General features: G+C 41.5%; 1 protein-coding gene across 1 annotated transcript in view; it reads right to left on the reverse strand.

The window, feature by feature from the left end:
- The window catches only part of FAM194B (family with sequence similarity 194, member B), a 32090-nt gene extending 21568 nt beyond the window's left edge, over nucleotides 1-10522 (reverse strand). Inside the window, exons 1-4 of the mRNA XM_006837685.1 lie at nucleotides 10493-10522; nucleotides 3489-3628; nucleotides 1043-1104; nucleotides 417-431 (exon numbers count right to left, since the gene is read on the reverse strand). Of these exons, the coding sequence (XP_006837749.1) occupies nucleotides 417-431; nucleotides 1043-1104; nucleotides 3489-3628; nucleotides 10493-10522 (247 nt within the window). The remainder of the gene's footprint in view (nucleotides 1-416; nucleotides 432-1042; nucleotides 1105-3488; nucleotides 3629-10492) is intronic.
- Nucleotides 10523-14055: the final 3533 nt, after the last annotated feature.

The raw sequence follows: 14055 nt of genomic DNA on the forward strand, positions 1-14055 counted from the left end.
CCAAACACACAGCCTTTGTTGTTCACTGAACCTGCCAAAGGGGCCGACACTACATGTGGCTTAGGAGGTGTTGGGCGTATGTGTGACTTTTCCATTTAATGGCTGGTCATTTTAGGCAAACCACTTAGCCTCTCTGAGCCTTAATTCGTTATTTTCCTTCACATTGTTATGGATATTAACTTGCAGACGAGAGTTTTGAGAAGGCACCTAGTACACAGTAGCAAGTCTGTAAGGGTAAGGCCTGGTCTGGACTGGAGTGCCCTCATGAGGGGGAATCTGAAGCTGCACCCCGACTATCTGAGAAAAGACTGATCAGTTCTGTCTACCGCGGGTTTTTTGCCATTTCTACATTAGTTATATTTAGTAACTGGAAAGATAGTCCACATTTCTGGTTTTCAGACTCTGAATTAAGTAACCTGATAGTTTGGAGTCTTGACTCAAACTTGCCATAATTAGACCCAAAAAACGGGTACCCTCTACAATAGGCAAATCATAACAGGTGGATTCTGAACATCTTTGGTTAAAGGGGCATGAGTATTGCCTTTCCACACACCCAGCCCAGGTTGCCTTCTGTGTGGTATTACAGCATCTCTCCCCATTGTTGTTGTTGTTAAGTTCTGTCGAGTCAGTTCTGACTCACATAGGAACCCTGTATAGTGTTTCCGAGGAACGGCTGGTGAGTTTGAACCACTGACTTCCAGCTCAAACTGACCTTCCGTTTCAGTGCATTATCCTGCAGCACTACACGAGGACTTCCGATCATAACATGACTTGATCATCCTAAAGGCAGCTTCTTCCTTTCTTGCCTAGCCACCTTCCCTCCTCAGCACAAAGGGGTAAGGCTGTTGAGGTTTCCGAACGTTGTGGCTGTCTTGCTCAATGTTCTACCCGTGGCAGAAAGGACATGCTTAGCACCCAGCAGGTGCTCAAGTGAGTGAATGGCTTTCTGCCTCCCTTATGGCCCAGTGCAGAGGGGGAGAGGCAAGGAGACCCAGACAAGGGGGCCAGTCACAAAACGGGGAGTGGAAGGGTCAGTACTTACGTTCACGTTTCTTCATAATCCACAGGATTGTTTCCTTATATTTCCCAAAATTTTTCTTCAGCCTGAAAGGAACATGGAACATCTTTAAAAGTTGAGATTGGGTGTGGGGAATGCAAGAGTCTGCCGAGTCTGCTCACACAAGAAGGTTGAGCCAAAGCTCTGCTTTTGCACCCAGCTTTTCTTCTGGTTAGTGAAATGAAGGGGTGGCCTTTAGTTAGTACACATGGCCCATCCCAAAGCCTCCAGAATGAAATCAGTCAGAGTTGTTTTAGAGGCTAGGTCAGGGCAGGGAGGTTCCAAATCCAAGTGTGGCTCAGAGTTAAATTCAGCTGGCTTTGCTATGCATGTGCATACCCCAGGAAGGCTCACACTTGGAAATTGTTGTTTTTGTTAAGTGCTGTCGAGTGAGTTGGTTCTGACTTGTAGCGCCCCTATATAGAGTTTCTGAGGAGCAACTGGTAGGTTTGAACTGCTGACCTTGTGGTTCACAGTCCAGTGCTGATCCTCCAGTGCCACACCGGGAGTGGAAATAGCTTAGAAAAACCAGCATTGTCTGTGACTGGAAAGGCCACCTGAAACTCCTTTGCAAATAGTAGGAGGCTGCCAAAGAAACTCACTCAAAATGACTTCTCATGAAAGTCTCAGGAAGGCAGGGGCAGCCTGTCAAATGATCAAGCCCTCTCTCATGCCAATATACAAGCAAGCCATACTGGCATCTCAATGGCTTGACCTGCTTTACTTCCCAATAAGTGGCCTCCAAAGGAGCTCTGATAGCATAGTGGTTAAGAGTTGGGCTGCTAACCTCATGGTCAGCAGTTCGAAACTACCAGCAGTTCTGCAGGAGAAAGATGAGGCTTTCTGCTCCCGTAAACATTTACAGCCTCAGAAACCCTGTAAAGGGTCGCTATGGATCAGAACCGACTCGACGGCACTTAACAACAACAACAATAACAAGTGGCCTCCAGGACCAGCTGTGTTGCCTACTTCTCAAATCAGAGCCGCCTTTGAAAGGGAATGTGCTGGAAGGGGCCAGCTTCCCGGGTTTCATTAGATCTAAAGAACAGGCTTGTGACATGGCAAGTTTCTGTTTTTGTTTTCAAAATATAAATATTTCATTGAGTTTGGGGTGAAAGTTTATACAGCAAGTTCTGTTTCCATTTGACAATTTCCACACAAATTGTTCAGTGACCAAGTTACAGGGATCACAGTGCGTCTACATTCTCTTTCATTGTGTGCAGTCAGTACCCTTTCTAGGGTACCCACGCCTCGTTTTGTAGTTTTAGAAATGGAAGGTTTGTCGAGCACTGTGTTCCCAACAGCCATGTGCTCACCTGGTGTCTCTTTGTCACACTTGGGTCATTTTCACAATATTCAAAACACTTTGATAATGCTATTGCACACTTAACAGACCAAGTATAGCATAAATGTAACTTTACAAACACTGAGAAACCAAAATTGTCACTGATTCGGTTTGTTGTGATACTCGCTTTATGGTGGTCATCTGGAACCAAAGCCGCTCTATCTCCCAGGCACGCCTGTGTTCTGGCCGCTTTTGAGTAGTTGTTGACACTTGGTCTCCTGGGTTTTCAGTCCGGCATTGATCTATTTTGTGTGCCACTCTGCCATTTCACTAAAACATGATCTCAGGGGATAGGATCAGCTGGAGGTTTGAAGACTGTCTCAGGGTGATAGTCTCAGGGAGCTCTCTGCCTCCTAAGCTCCAGGTTGGAAATGACAGCCTTAACTTCTCAGTTCAAGAGATCAGCAACTTTCAATGGGTCTGTAATAGTTTTCTCATTTCTCACTCCTATAGGGGATCCTGTGCAGGTTTGTGAAACTGAAGGCTAGCAGCTCGCTTCTCCAGGGAGCCTGGAAAAGTAACTTAGAGTGTGGAGTCCCTGGGTGGTGCAGACAGTTAACATGCTCAGTTAATGCTTGGAGAAGCCAGTCTACTCCAAGGTGCCTTGGAAGAAAGACCGGGCACTCTGTCTTTGAAAAATGAGCCACCCAAAACTCAGTGGAACACAGTCCATCTCTGACACACATGAGACCACCAGGAGTCCACTCAAGAACAACTTGGCTAGTCTAGGGTGAATGGGGTCATTTCTATGGTATATATTCATTTTGTACTTCAAGATATTTTTCTGTTCTGGATTTACAACCTAAGCCACCATCTGCCTCTGATCCTATCTGGTGACTCACATGCTTATGCATGTCTTTGCTCTTGAGTTTTTTCTGTTTTCGGACAGCTGAATCATCCGGTCCACCTGACCCCTGGCTCTTGTCCTGGAATTTGTGGCTTGCCTGTCCCTTACTCCTTGACTTGGGAAACCGGCCTGACCCTGAGCCTTCTCTTTTCTCTGTACCATCAGTTTATGTGTTCTCTGCTGCTCCTTCTGACCCAACCACATCTACTGGCCACTAGCTCCACTTCTCCGGTACTTACAGAATCCCCAGTTTCCTTCTGGTCTCACTCTTCAGATGCCCAGTCATGGGGATTTCAATATCTTCTTCCAGCTCACTGCGTTCAGCCATTTCTTTGAGCATCATCCTGAATACTGTCTGGTAGCTAGTGTTTCTCAACAACTGCAAAAGAACCACAGAGTGAAACATCCAGAAAACAAGGATTAATGATTTATTAATCACTTTTCTGACTCCCAAGGGCGCCAACTGGCATTTCAGTACAGTATTCAATAAAACACACAGTGTGGTCACTCGGGTGGCTAGCAAGAATTCTTTTAAAGAATATTTCATTAACATCAAACTCTCTCTTTGCTCCCCAATTCCCTCAAGAGAAAAAAAAATCAACTTTAAATTTTTATTTTGATAAATTTGAAAAATATACATATGAAACTGGGAGTTCTGGTGTGGTGCTGGGTTAATGTGCTGGACTGCAAAGACATCAGTTCAAGCTCACCATCTGCTCCTCGGAAACCTATACAGGGTCACTATGGGTCGGAACCATCTCGATGGCGCTTCACAAAAACAACAACAGTGAATCTTAAAAATACGTTTGTGACTCTAAAACATTACTACAAATACAGTAGGCAATGTCTAATACAAAACAAACTTATGTAAAAAACTATTAGAAAGACACCAAAAGCACAATTGTAATTCACCACGTTTACAGAAAAGAAAATACAAGCATCCAACAAGCATATAAAAAACGAAGTTCAACTCACCAGTAAGCAAAAAAAACCTCACACAAATTAAAATAATATCGCTCACCTTTCACATGAGCAAAGTTGTATTATTGTTCTGGGAGTGTGATGGCTCTGTAGGGTAAGCACTAGAATGTGAACCACAAGGTCAGTGGTTCAAGTTCACCAGCTGCTCCTTGGAAGAAAGGTAAGGCTTTCTGCTCCCCAAAAGATTTACAGCCTCAGAAGCCCTATCCAGGGTGGCTATGAGTTGGAACTGACTCAATGGCACTCAACAACAACAGCAGAGACATTGCTGTTTTGGGGTTTTGCTTGAGTAATTTTACTGACAAAAGTGTGATGATGTAGATACTAAGGGAAATGAAAAAAAAAAATAAATCCTGCTAATACATTTAAAAATTTTTAAAAATTGTGAATTGAGTAAAGGTTAACAAAGAAGATTATCAGTTTTTTTAAAAAAAATGATTTATTGTGAATTATGTGATAGTTTACATGGGAGAATATTAGTTTTACATTTGTTCTATCGTATATCGTCTCATTGCCATGGTTACAATCCCCTCCATGCATCATCAACCAACTAAAGGGTATAGATTGTCAGTTTTTGTTTTTTTTTAATGTTTTATTGTGAATTATGTGATAGTTTACATGGGATAACATTAGCTTTACATTCATCCTATCATATATCGTTTCACTGCCATGGTTACAATCCCCTCCATGCATCATCAACCAGCCAAAGGGTATACCCTGCAAGCCTGCCCCCTGGTCATCAGCACACAGCCCCTCTCCCTCTCTGGGTCTAGAGTCCCCGGCCACTCCTACATTGTCAGTTTTTCATGCAACAAATCACATACTTTGCTTCATTACAATAATTGCAATGCTCTCCATGTACCATCAGTTAACAGCATTTACCTCTCTTCACTTTAACCCTTGCATTCCTCCCTGTGTCTCCTGTTACCCTCATCTTTTCTCTGCTAACTTCCCTCTTGTATATTGTCTGCCCCATCATCATGTTAACACGTGTCTATCCTCTATTGTTTGTAGTTGTTAAGTGCCATTGAATCGGTTTCCATCCATAACGACCCTGCATAGGGTTTCTGAGGAATGGCTGGTGAGCTTGAACTGCTGACTTTGTAGCTCAATCCAACTTTGCAGTCCAGTGCATTAACCTGCAGCGCCAAGCCAGGACTCCCTCTAGTCCGTGAATAATCCTTCCTCTCCCAGTATCCATTATAGAATTATTCTTTCATCAAGAAAATCTTTTCTTAACTTTATACAACAGTGGTCTCATACAATATTTGTTATATTGTCATTAACTAATTTCACTTAGCATAATGTCCTCCAGGTTCATCCATGTTGTTAGGTGTTTTGCAGTTTCATTATTATTCTTCAACATTTTGTAGTATTCTATTATTTGTAAGTACAAAAGTTTGTTTAAGCATCCTTTTGTTCATGGGCATTTAGGCTGTCTCCATCTTTTTGATATGTCTCTTGTAGATAGCATATTGAAGGATCCTGTTTTCTTATCCATTCTGCTCTTTCTGTTTCTTGACTGGTGCATTAATCCATTTACATTCAGTGTAATTATCAATAGGTGTGAAATGATTGTTGTTATTTTGCTATGGATCCCCCTGCGCCGCCCCCCCCCTTCTTTTTGTGTGGTGCTTCTGGATTCTTTGTTTTACATAATTTTCTGCACTGAGTTCATTTTGTTTGTGAGCTTTCTTTTTTTCCCCACTTCTGTTGTGTTTACTAATGTTTACTAAATCTTCTGATTTTTTTTTGGAGACACATCAGTTTTCTTTGAGGCTACCCTGTAATTTATTAATATTTTCCCTTGATTTGAAGAGTCTGTTGTATCTTAAAATCCACTTGACGTCCTTGCCATCTGGAAGTTCTGTATCTACACTATTCCTTTTTTTTGCTTTGTAGTTAACTTTATTATATATTGTTATCTCTGGTTCCCTATTTTCAGTCTTATGGGTTTGTTTTACTTCAATACTTCTGTATCTGGTGTAGAATTCTAGATGGTATTGTCATGTGTGGTAATCTCTGATTGTTTTCTGCTGTTGTTAGTTCTCAGCATTTTTTGTAAAGTTGGTCTGGTCATTACAAAGTCCTTTAATTTGTTTATCAGGAAATGTACTAACTTTGACAATGTATTTCAGGGGCAGTTTTGCTGGGTGTATGATTTTTGGTTGGCAATCTTTTCTTTCAGGGTTTAGTATATGTCATCCCATTGTCTGCTTTCCTACATGGTTTCTGCTGAGAAATCAGAGCTTACTCTTATTGGTTTTCCTTTGAGTAACTTTTCATTTTTTCCTGAGGTGTTTTCAGGATTCTTCCCTTGTCTTTGGCTTTGGAAAGTTTGGTTATGATATGTTTTGGTGATTTTCTTTTGGGGTCTATCCTATTTGGGATTTATTCAGCTACCTGTATATTTACCTTCTCTTCTTTCATAATGTTAGGGAAGATTTTTTCCCAACAGCTCTTTGACAATTTTCTCTGTGCTTTTTATTGTCCCTCCTGTCCTGGAATTCTGGTCACCTGTAAGTTGTTTCTATTCATGGCGTGCCACATAACTGTGAAGCTTTCTTGGATGTTTTAATTCTTCCTTTGATTGTTCTAGCATAGTAATATTAAGGAATTTATCTTCAAGCTCATTAATTTGTGTTTCCATTGCTTCTAATTTACTCCTTTGTTGTTTCAATGTATTGTTCATATTTGAAATCTTTCTAATGGCAGATTTTGTACTGATATTGTTTCAAATTCTGCATTTATTTTGTTTGTTTATTTTTGTAGCATTTTCTTGAATTCTTCTAAAATTTTTTCTGTGTTCTCTTGGATTTCTCTATCTTTCTGTCATTCCTTTGAAGGCACCTAAATATTATTCTTTTGAATTCTTTTTCAGTTAGTTCCATTACGTTTTCTTCCACAGAAATGTTTTCTGGCTCTGCATCTTGGTTATTTGTTTGAGCCATTCACTCTTGTTTCTTTGTGTGAACTTAAACTATCTGTTGTTTCTGGGGCATTGTGGTGGTGTCATATTTGTATTTAACTGATGATTATATGTTGGTGTGTTCATAAACTGTTCCCTGTGTGTATAGAGAATGGAGGTGTGTGCAGTTTTCCATTTACCATACAGGCACTTCAGTTTAGGGTGGTTTGGGCTGGTGTTGGTTTCTGTCTATTGTTGATCTGGTGGTATAGGGGTTGGTATTGGCTCTTCCCCAGTGGGTGGAGCTGCAGTGAGTATGGTTATAGCTGGACTGTATGGGCACAGTTGCTGTCTCCTGTCCACTTGGAAGGAGGAGAAACCACTCCCTCACTCCTCCCTGTCCCCGTACAAAAAAAAAAACCCCAAAACAGAATAAACAAACAAGCAACCAATGAAAAGAGAAAACAATAAAGTAGAATAAAGGAATAAGAACAGGCAGCATCCAGAAAAGAAGAATATAATAACTAAAAAGAGAAAAAAGGGACTAGGAAATGGAGATATAGAAGAGAAAAGTTAAGAGAGAAAATAAAAGGAAGTAGTATTAATAATAATAAAAACATGTAGGAAAACCAGGGAGAGGGAAGATGAAAAGAGAGAATGGAAAATAGTAAAGAAAAATCTAAAGGCAAAAAAAGAAGGGAAATGAGAAAGAGAGGAAAAGGACAAACAGGAATGGAAAGAGAAGGAGAAGAAATAATAAACTAACAGAAAAAATTGAACAATGAAGGGAAAACAACAAAATCAGAAACAAAAAAACCCCAGTGTAGTTGTTAGACCTAGAAAGGAGAAGACTTTGGTGAGCTCCTACCAACCAAGGAACTCACGAGGCAGGTACGGAAGTGATGTCACAGTGCAGTTGCTGGCCCTGGATGGAGTTCCTATAGGCCTAGGTGTTGTCTATGTTCAGGACACTCAATCTGGAAGTAGTTGGTAGAGGCCCTTGATGGAGCTGGTTTCAGTGTCTGTTAGGTCCACAGGGCATCTGGGGGCAGGGTGGCTGGTTATGAAGATTTCTGCTAGGCTAATGCTGGTCTGGTAGCTGTGTGGTTTCTGTAGGTCTGAGACTGAACTTGCCTGAATCTGGGCACCAAAGAGACATAGCTGCCCCCAACTCACAACCACGAGGCTCTGAACTCCTGGAGAGCAGCGTCCATGCTGGGGATGGATGAGGGTGAGGGCTGACACCTCTGGACACTAGGGAAGCTTGGGATAAAAGAAGAAATAACATCTTTCCTGTCGCCTGTATGAATCTGCTCTGCTAGTCCACCTTCTATTTCTACAGCTGCTCCCTAAAATTCAAGATAGGGGCACTGTCTGGCCGACTGTTCACTGGTCAGTCTCCCTATCTCACCATCCCTGCTCAGCTTTCTCCTCCAGCAAGCTTTCATTCTGCTTCTCTAACCTTTCCTCTGAAGTTCAGGCTTCCAAGATTGTCATCTGGGTTGGTTTCATTTGGCCTTTTGTATCTTTGCTGTAGAGGGTCTGAGTAGTATGTCTGCCCAGTGTGCCATCTTGCTGGAAGTTACTAGTAAAGTGTTTGAGAGAATATAAAATGATCTTATTTTTCTAAAATGTGGAGATGGCATTAGGATGTCCAACACCTTCCATACCATAAACACCTGACAGACTTCTGGGGTCCATGAATGACCAAGCTCACAATGGTTGCTTATTGATTCAATGTGTGAATCTTTAGGGAAGCTGCTTTCCACATTACATGTTACTTTCTTGGACAATTCTGTGATTAAAGATTCTTTCAAAATAATGATAGTGCAAGTTGCCTTTTTACTTTTGGAAATCTGGTCATTCCATCCTAAGTTCATGGTGCTCACCAGGACTGACCCTATGGGTCCTTACAAAAGCTTCATTTTTGGATCACTTTTGATAAAAATGAATGTTGGCTTGCTGGAGAAGAAAGTCATGGGTGTGCCATGTAACCTAGTCCCTGCTCGCCTACAGAGTTGGGTGGTCATTGTTGTTCTCTATTTGATAATGTTCAGCATACCATTATCTCTCTATGTAAGCTGGTGTTATTAGTTGCTTTTGCGTTGGTTCTAACTGTATAACCAAATGGAACACCGCCAGGTTCCATCCCATCCTCATGATTACTACTCTATTTGAATCATTGTTGTGGATATTGTGTCAGCTCATCTCATTGAGAGTTTCCCACATTGTGTTGACCCTTTACTCTACAAAAAATGATATCTTTGTCTAGTGATTGTCTTACTGACGTGTCCAAAGTAAACAAGATGGAAATCATCATCTTCGTGTCTACGGAACATTCTAGTATTAATTATTCTAAGTCTGGTTTGTTCATTCTCTGGTAGTCCATAGTATGTATATTCAATTTTCTTCATGCCACAATTCATATGTGTCTTTTTCACAATCTAGAACATGTCACAATTCGTTTTCTGTCTCCCCTTCTCACTATACAACTTTCACATGAATATGAGACAATAGAAAATACCAGGACAGGTCAGATACACTTTAGTTATCAAAGTGACATTTTTGCTTCTAAAACCATTGAAAAGATTTATTGCAATAGGATTATAGCAAGTTAAAGGCCAGCATATCCTAGCTGCATGTTCCCTAGCTGAAACAAAGATAAAGCTTGTGGTTGGTCTTTCCTATAGGTGGGGGGCAGGGGTGACCTTGTTGTCTTAGGTGTGGCATGTCTCACTTGCAGCCTTGGTTCTACTCCTTTTCCTACTGCTGGAATCAGGCAGCTATAGCAAACAACCCTTATGGCCAGAATTTGTGCCTTTGAGTTCCTCATTGCTGACAATCCCCCCTTGGGGTGGAGTGACTTCCTGTTTGCCTGGGTTAGTAATCTGGCATCCTCTACTTTGGAGATGATGGTCTGTTCATCAGATAATATGGCATCTACCATTGCCCACGGAATCCTGGAGAGGCGCTGTAGGATCAGCACTGGACTGATAACTGCAAGGTCAGAGGTTCAAACCCATCAGATGCTTCTCAGAAACCTTATTGTTGTTGTTATGTGCGTGGAGTCCGTTCCGACTCATAGCGATCCTGTACAGGGTTTCCGAGGCTGTACATCTTTATGGCAGCAGAAAGCCTTATCTTTCTCCTGTGGAATGGCTGGTAGTTTTGAACTGCTGACCTTGTGGTTCCTACTATACTACCAGAGCTCCTTCAGAAACCCTATTTGTTGTTGTTAAGTACCGTGGAGTCAGTTCCGGCTCATAGTGACCCTACATAGGGTTTCCAAGGCTGTAAATCTTTACGGGAGCAGAAAGCCTCATCTTTTGAAGCTGGTAGTTTTGAACTACTGACCTTGATGCTGGCAGCCCGACGCGTAACCATTACGCTACCAAAACCCTATAGAGGATCATTGTTAGTTGGAACCAACTTGATGGCAGTTAACAACAATCCTGTATGATGGACTACTACAGATCTCAGAAGGGGCCCTCTGGTGGCTAGTGGGTGAAGTGTAGGATTGCTAACTGCAAGGTCAGCAGTTTAAATCTACCAGCTACTCCCCAGGGGGAAAGATCAGACTTTCTGCTTCCATCAAGATTTACAACCTCACAAATCCTATACGGGGTCTCTATGAGTGGGAACTGACTCCGTGGCACACCACCATCCCCACCACCAACCTCATAAATAAGTTATTAAGGGAAAATCAGGAGAGAGAACAGATATATATTATCACTCCATCTAAGAATATATAAAGGATCCCTGGTGGTGCACTAGGTTAAGCATCGAGCTGCTAGCTGAAAGGTCGGAGGATTAAACCCACCATTAGCTCTGTGGTAGAAAGATGAGGCTTTCTGCTCCCTAAAAGACTTACAACCTCTGAAACCCTAACAATGTCTTTGAGCTCTCTATGAGTCAGAATGAACTCAATATCAGTGAGTTGGCATGCTTTCTATATGCATTAGATTTTCTAGAAGAACACATGAAAGACTGTTGATAAGTGCTGTCAAGTTGATTCTGACTCATAGCGACCCTGTATAGGTTTTCCAAGGAGTGGCTGGTGATTTTGACATTGTGGTTCAAATGACCTTGTGGCAAGCTTATCCTACACCTTCATACCACCGTAGTTATTTCTGGGAGGTAAGGATGTGGAGAAATATTAGTTTCCTTGGGTTTGCCACAATTTTCATATTTAAATAGCAAAGTGCCTGTGGTACATTTACCATTCAAAAGCTAGTTTGAATAACAATATTTACCATTCAAAAGCTAGTTTGAATAACAATACTTACCATTCAAAAGCTAGTTTGAATAACAATACTTAACCATTCAAAAGCTAGTTTGAATAACAATACTTAAAGAAACAAACAAAAAAAGCAGCTCATTGTATCACACTGCTGCCTAGAAGCTGTTAGTAGGAAAGCCTTGGGGATGGCCAGGCAAGTTGCTGAATGCCCCAGCACAACCGCTCAGGTCACCTGCCACAAAAAAATATTCCCAAATGGATCATGCTTCTGCAGACCTTCATTAAGTTCCCTGGGAGAGGTGGCCCTCTGCCTGGAAATGCAGCTCCCTCACTGGAAACAGCACAATCTCAATTTATGTAACTGCCAAAGGTTCTGAATAATTTAGGCTTCTAATTAAAACAATCCCTTTAAGTTTCAACTGTAGTTGAAATCTTTCTGAAAATGTCTGAGATCACATTTTCTATCTTAGTAAATCTTGTATGGAATATACAATCTAAAGTGTTTTCTCTCTCTGCGGTAGTATTTCAGTTTTAAGGTATATGGTGGTGGTGGTGTGCCGTAGAATTGGTTCTAACTCAGCGACCCAGCATAGGGTTTTGGAGGCTGTAAATCTTTACGGGAGCAAAAAGCCTCATCTTTTTTCTGTGGAATTGCTGGTAGTTTCAAACTGCTGACCTTGACTTGTAACCACTACGCTACCAGAGCTAACAGTGCTGTATCAAAGCAGAATTAATTAAACAGCAACAGGCTTGATTTTAGTTTGTTTTTGTGTGGAAAATTCTTCCTACTCCCCTAAAAAAACTGCATGCCAAGTTTGTGCCTTTTTGAGAGGTAAGTTTAGAGACGCATGTCTGACTAATTCTGGGTTTGAGGGATATAAGATTTCACTCTGCCACTGCTAGTACCCACCATCCTAAGAGAATTTCTTAGCAGTATTGGCCAGGATAGTTATAACACTGCCACCTACATGGACGAGGAGCTCTGGTAGTGTAGTGGTTACGAGTTGGGCTGCTCACCTCAGAGTCAGCAGTTCGAAACTACCAACCATTCTCCATGGGAGAAAGATGAGGCTTTCTGCTCCCATAAAGATTTACAGCCCCGGAAACCCTATGCAAGGTTGCTCTGAGTCGGAACCAACTCTATACAGCACACAACCACTACTACCTACATAGACAGCCTGCTGTAAATCTTGAGATACCTCAATACAGGAAATTAAAACTACCAGGTTTTAGGGGGTAGACCAAAAATCCATGTGGCACATTTATAAAACTATCTCAAAAAATTTTGTTTTAAAGATAACACAATAGACTATACTTATACGGTTCAGTCACAATATTAAGATGGCTCCTCTCATCTCTGGCTAGTGAGGTCAGCTGGGGCCCGGTCACCTGTTGAATTTCCTGTGCTGGTTGTTTGACCTTCTGAAGGTCGTGATGGTCACAGGAAGACTGCGAGTTTGGGTTGTGTTATTTTTATTGTAGTATTTGACTACAGTAGACGCGTTATTTTCTAGAAGTTTTTGGGTTCTTGGTTCTAGTTCCAGGAAAAACTAGGCTTTAGTTGGGACATTTTTCAGTCTGTGTCTTTTGGGCTTGCCAGTTTCTCTAGTTCCCAGTCTGAAATGCATGAGGCCAAAAAGAAAAAAATGGAGAACGACCACCACTCTGGTCCTTGACTTCTGAGGTTCCTTGCCAGTCTGTTTTTTAACCCCTGCCTTGGAGAGTCGTATCTTTTACATAGAATGTCGAGAAACATTAGCTGTACTTAGTGGGAAAAGTACATCCATTCACTCTTTCTGGAAGTGAAGTTTATTTTTAGATGCGATTTGGACAATGGGTGATTTGCCTTCATGCCTAGATAGTCTTCATATTTTGTTTTCTGCATTTCTGTCTTAAAAAGCACTGTGGGGACATTTGTTTGCATTACTAGCAAAGCACTCAGCAGGTAGGGGTTTGGTGCACCTCATTTGGCTTTACATTGACCTTCTGAGATTTAATATGCGGCATTTAAACCAATTTCTGTTTTAATTCAATTAGGGGCGCTAGCCACAGAATTGTGGTATGGTGCTGTGGGTTAATGCGCTGAACGGCAAGGTTGGTTTGAACCTCAAGGTCAGTGGTTCAAGTTCACCAGCCACTCCTTGGAAACCCTATACAGGGTCACTGTGAGTCGGAACCAACTTGATGGCACCTAACAACAATAACAATCACAGGGTGAAACCGGGAATCCCAGGGCTCAAGAGATCCTTACCTACTGGTCACCTGCTCCCTCATTCAAAGAAAGGTAGTCTCAAGTTTTAATCCAACTTACATTGCCATCCAAGTCCTCAGCTTCTAGTGCTTCATAAGGCTCGTCCATTAAATTTTCAAAAAGGTTCATTTCAGAAATAGATGCCATGACTTTCAGTTTTCCAAGGCACATCAAAAGGAAAGGCATTTTGGAAAGAGAACAAAAAATAGAATAAAGAAAATCGATTTGCAGCATTTACCCTTGCATCTTTTTACATAAAAACGTATATGTCATCAATAAGTCTTTAACACGTTCATCAAATTACCTCCAATTACACTGTAAATAGGAGTGTTGTTCTGTTGTTAGCAGCCTTCACGTCACACCCTGACTCTTCATGACCACACGTCTTACTGTGTGGAGTAGAACTGTGTTCCGTAGGGTTTTCAT

The sequence above is a fragment of the Chrysochloris asiatica genome, unplaced genomic scaffold (assembly GCF_000296735.1).
Source record: "Chrysochloris asiatica unplaced genomic scaffold, ChrAsi1.0 scaffold00022, whole genome shotgun sequence".
NCBI lineage: Eukaryota > Metazoa > Chordata > Mammalia > Afrosoricida > Chrysochloridae > Chrysochloris > Chrysochloris asiatica.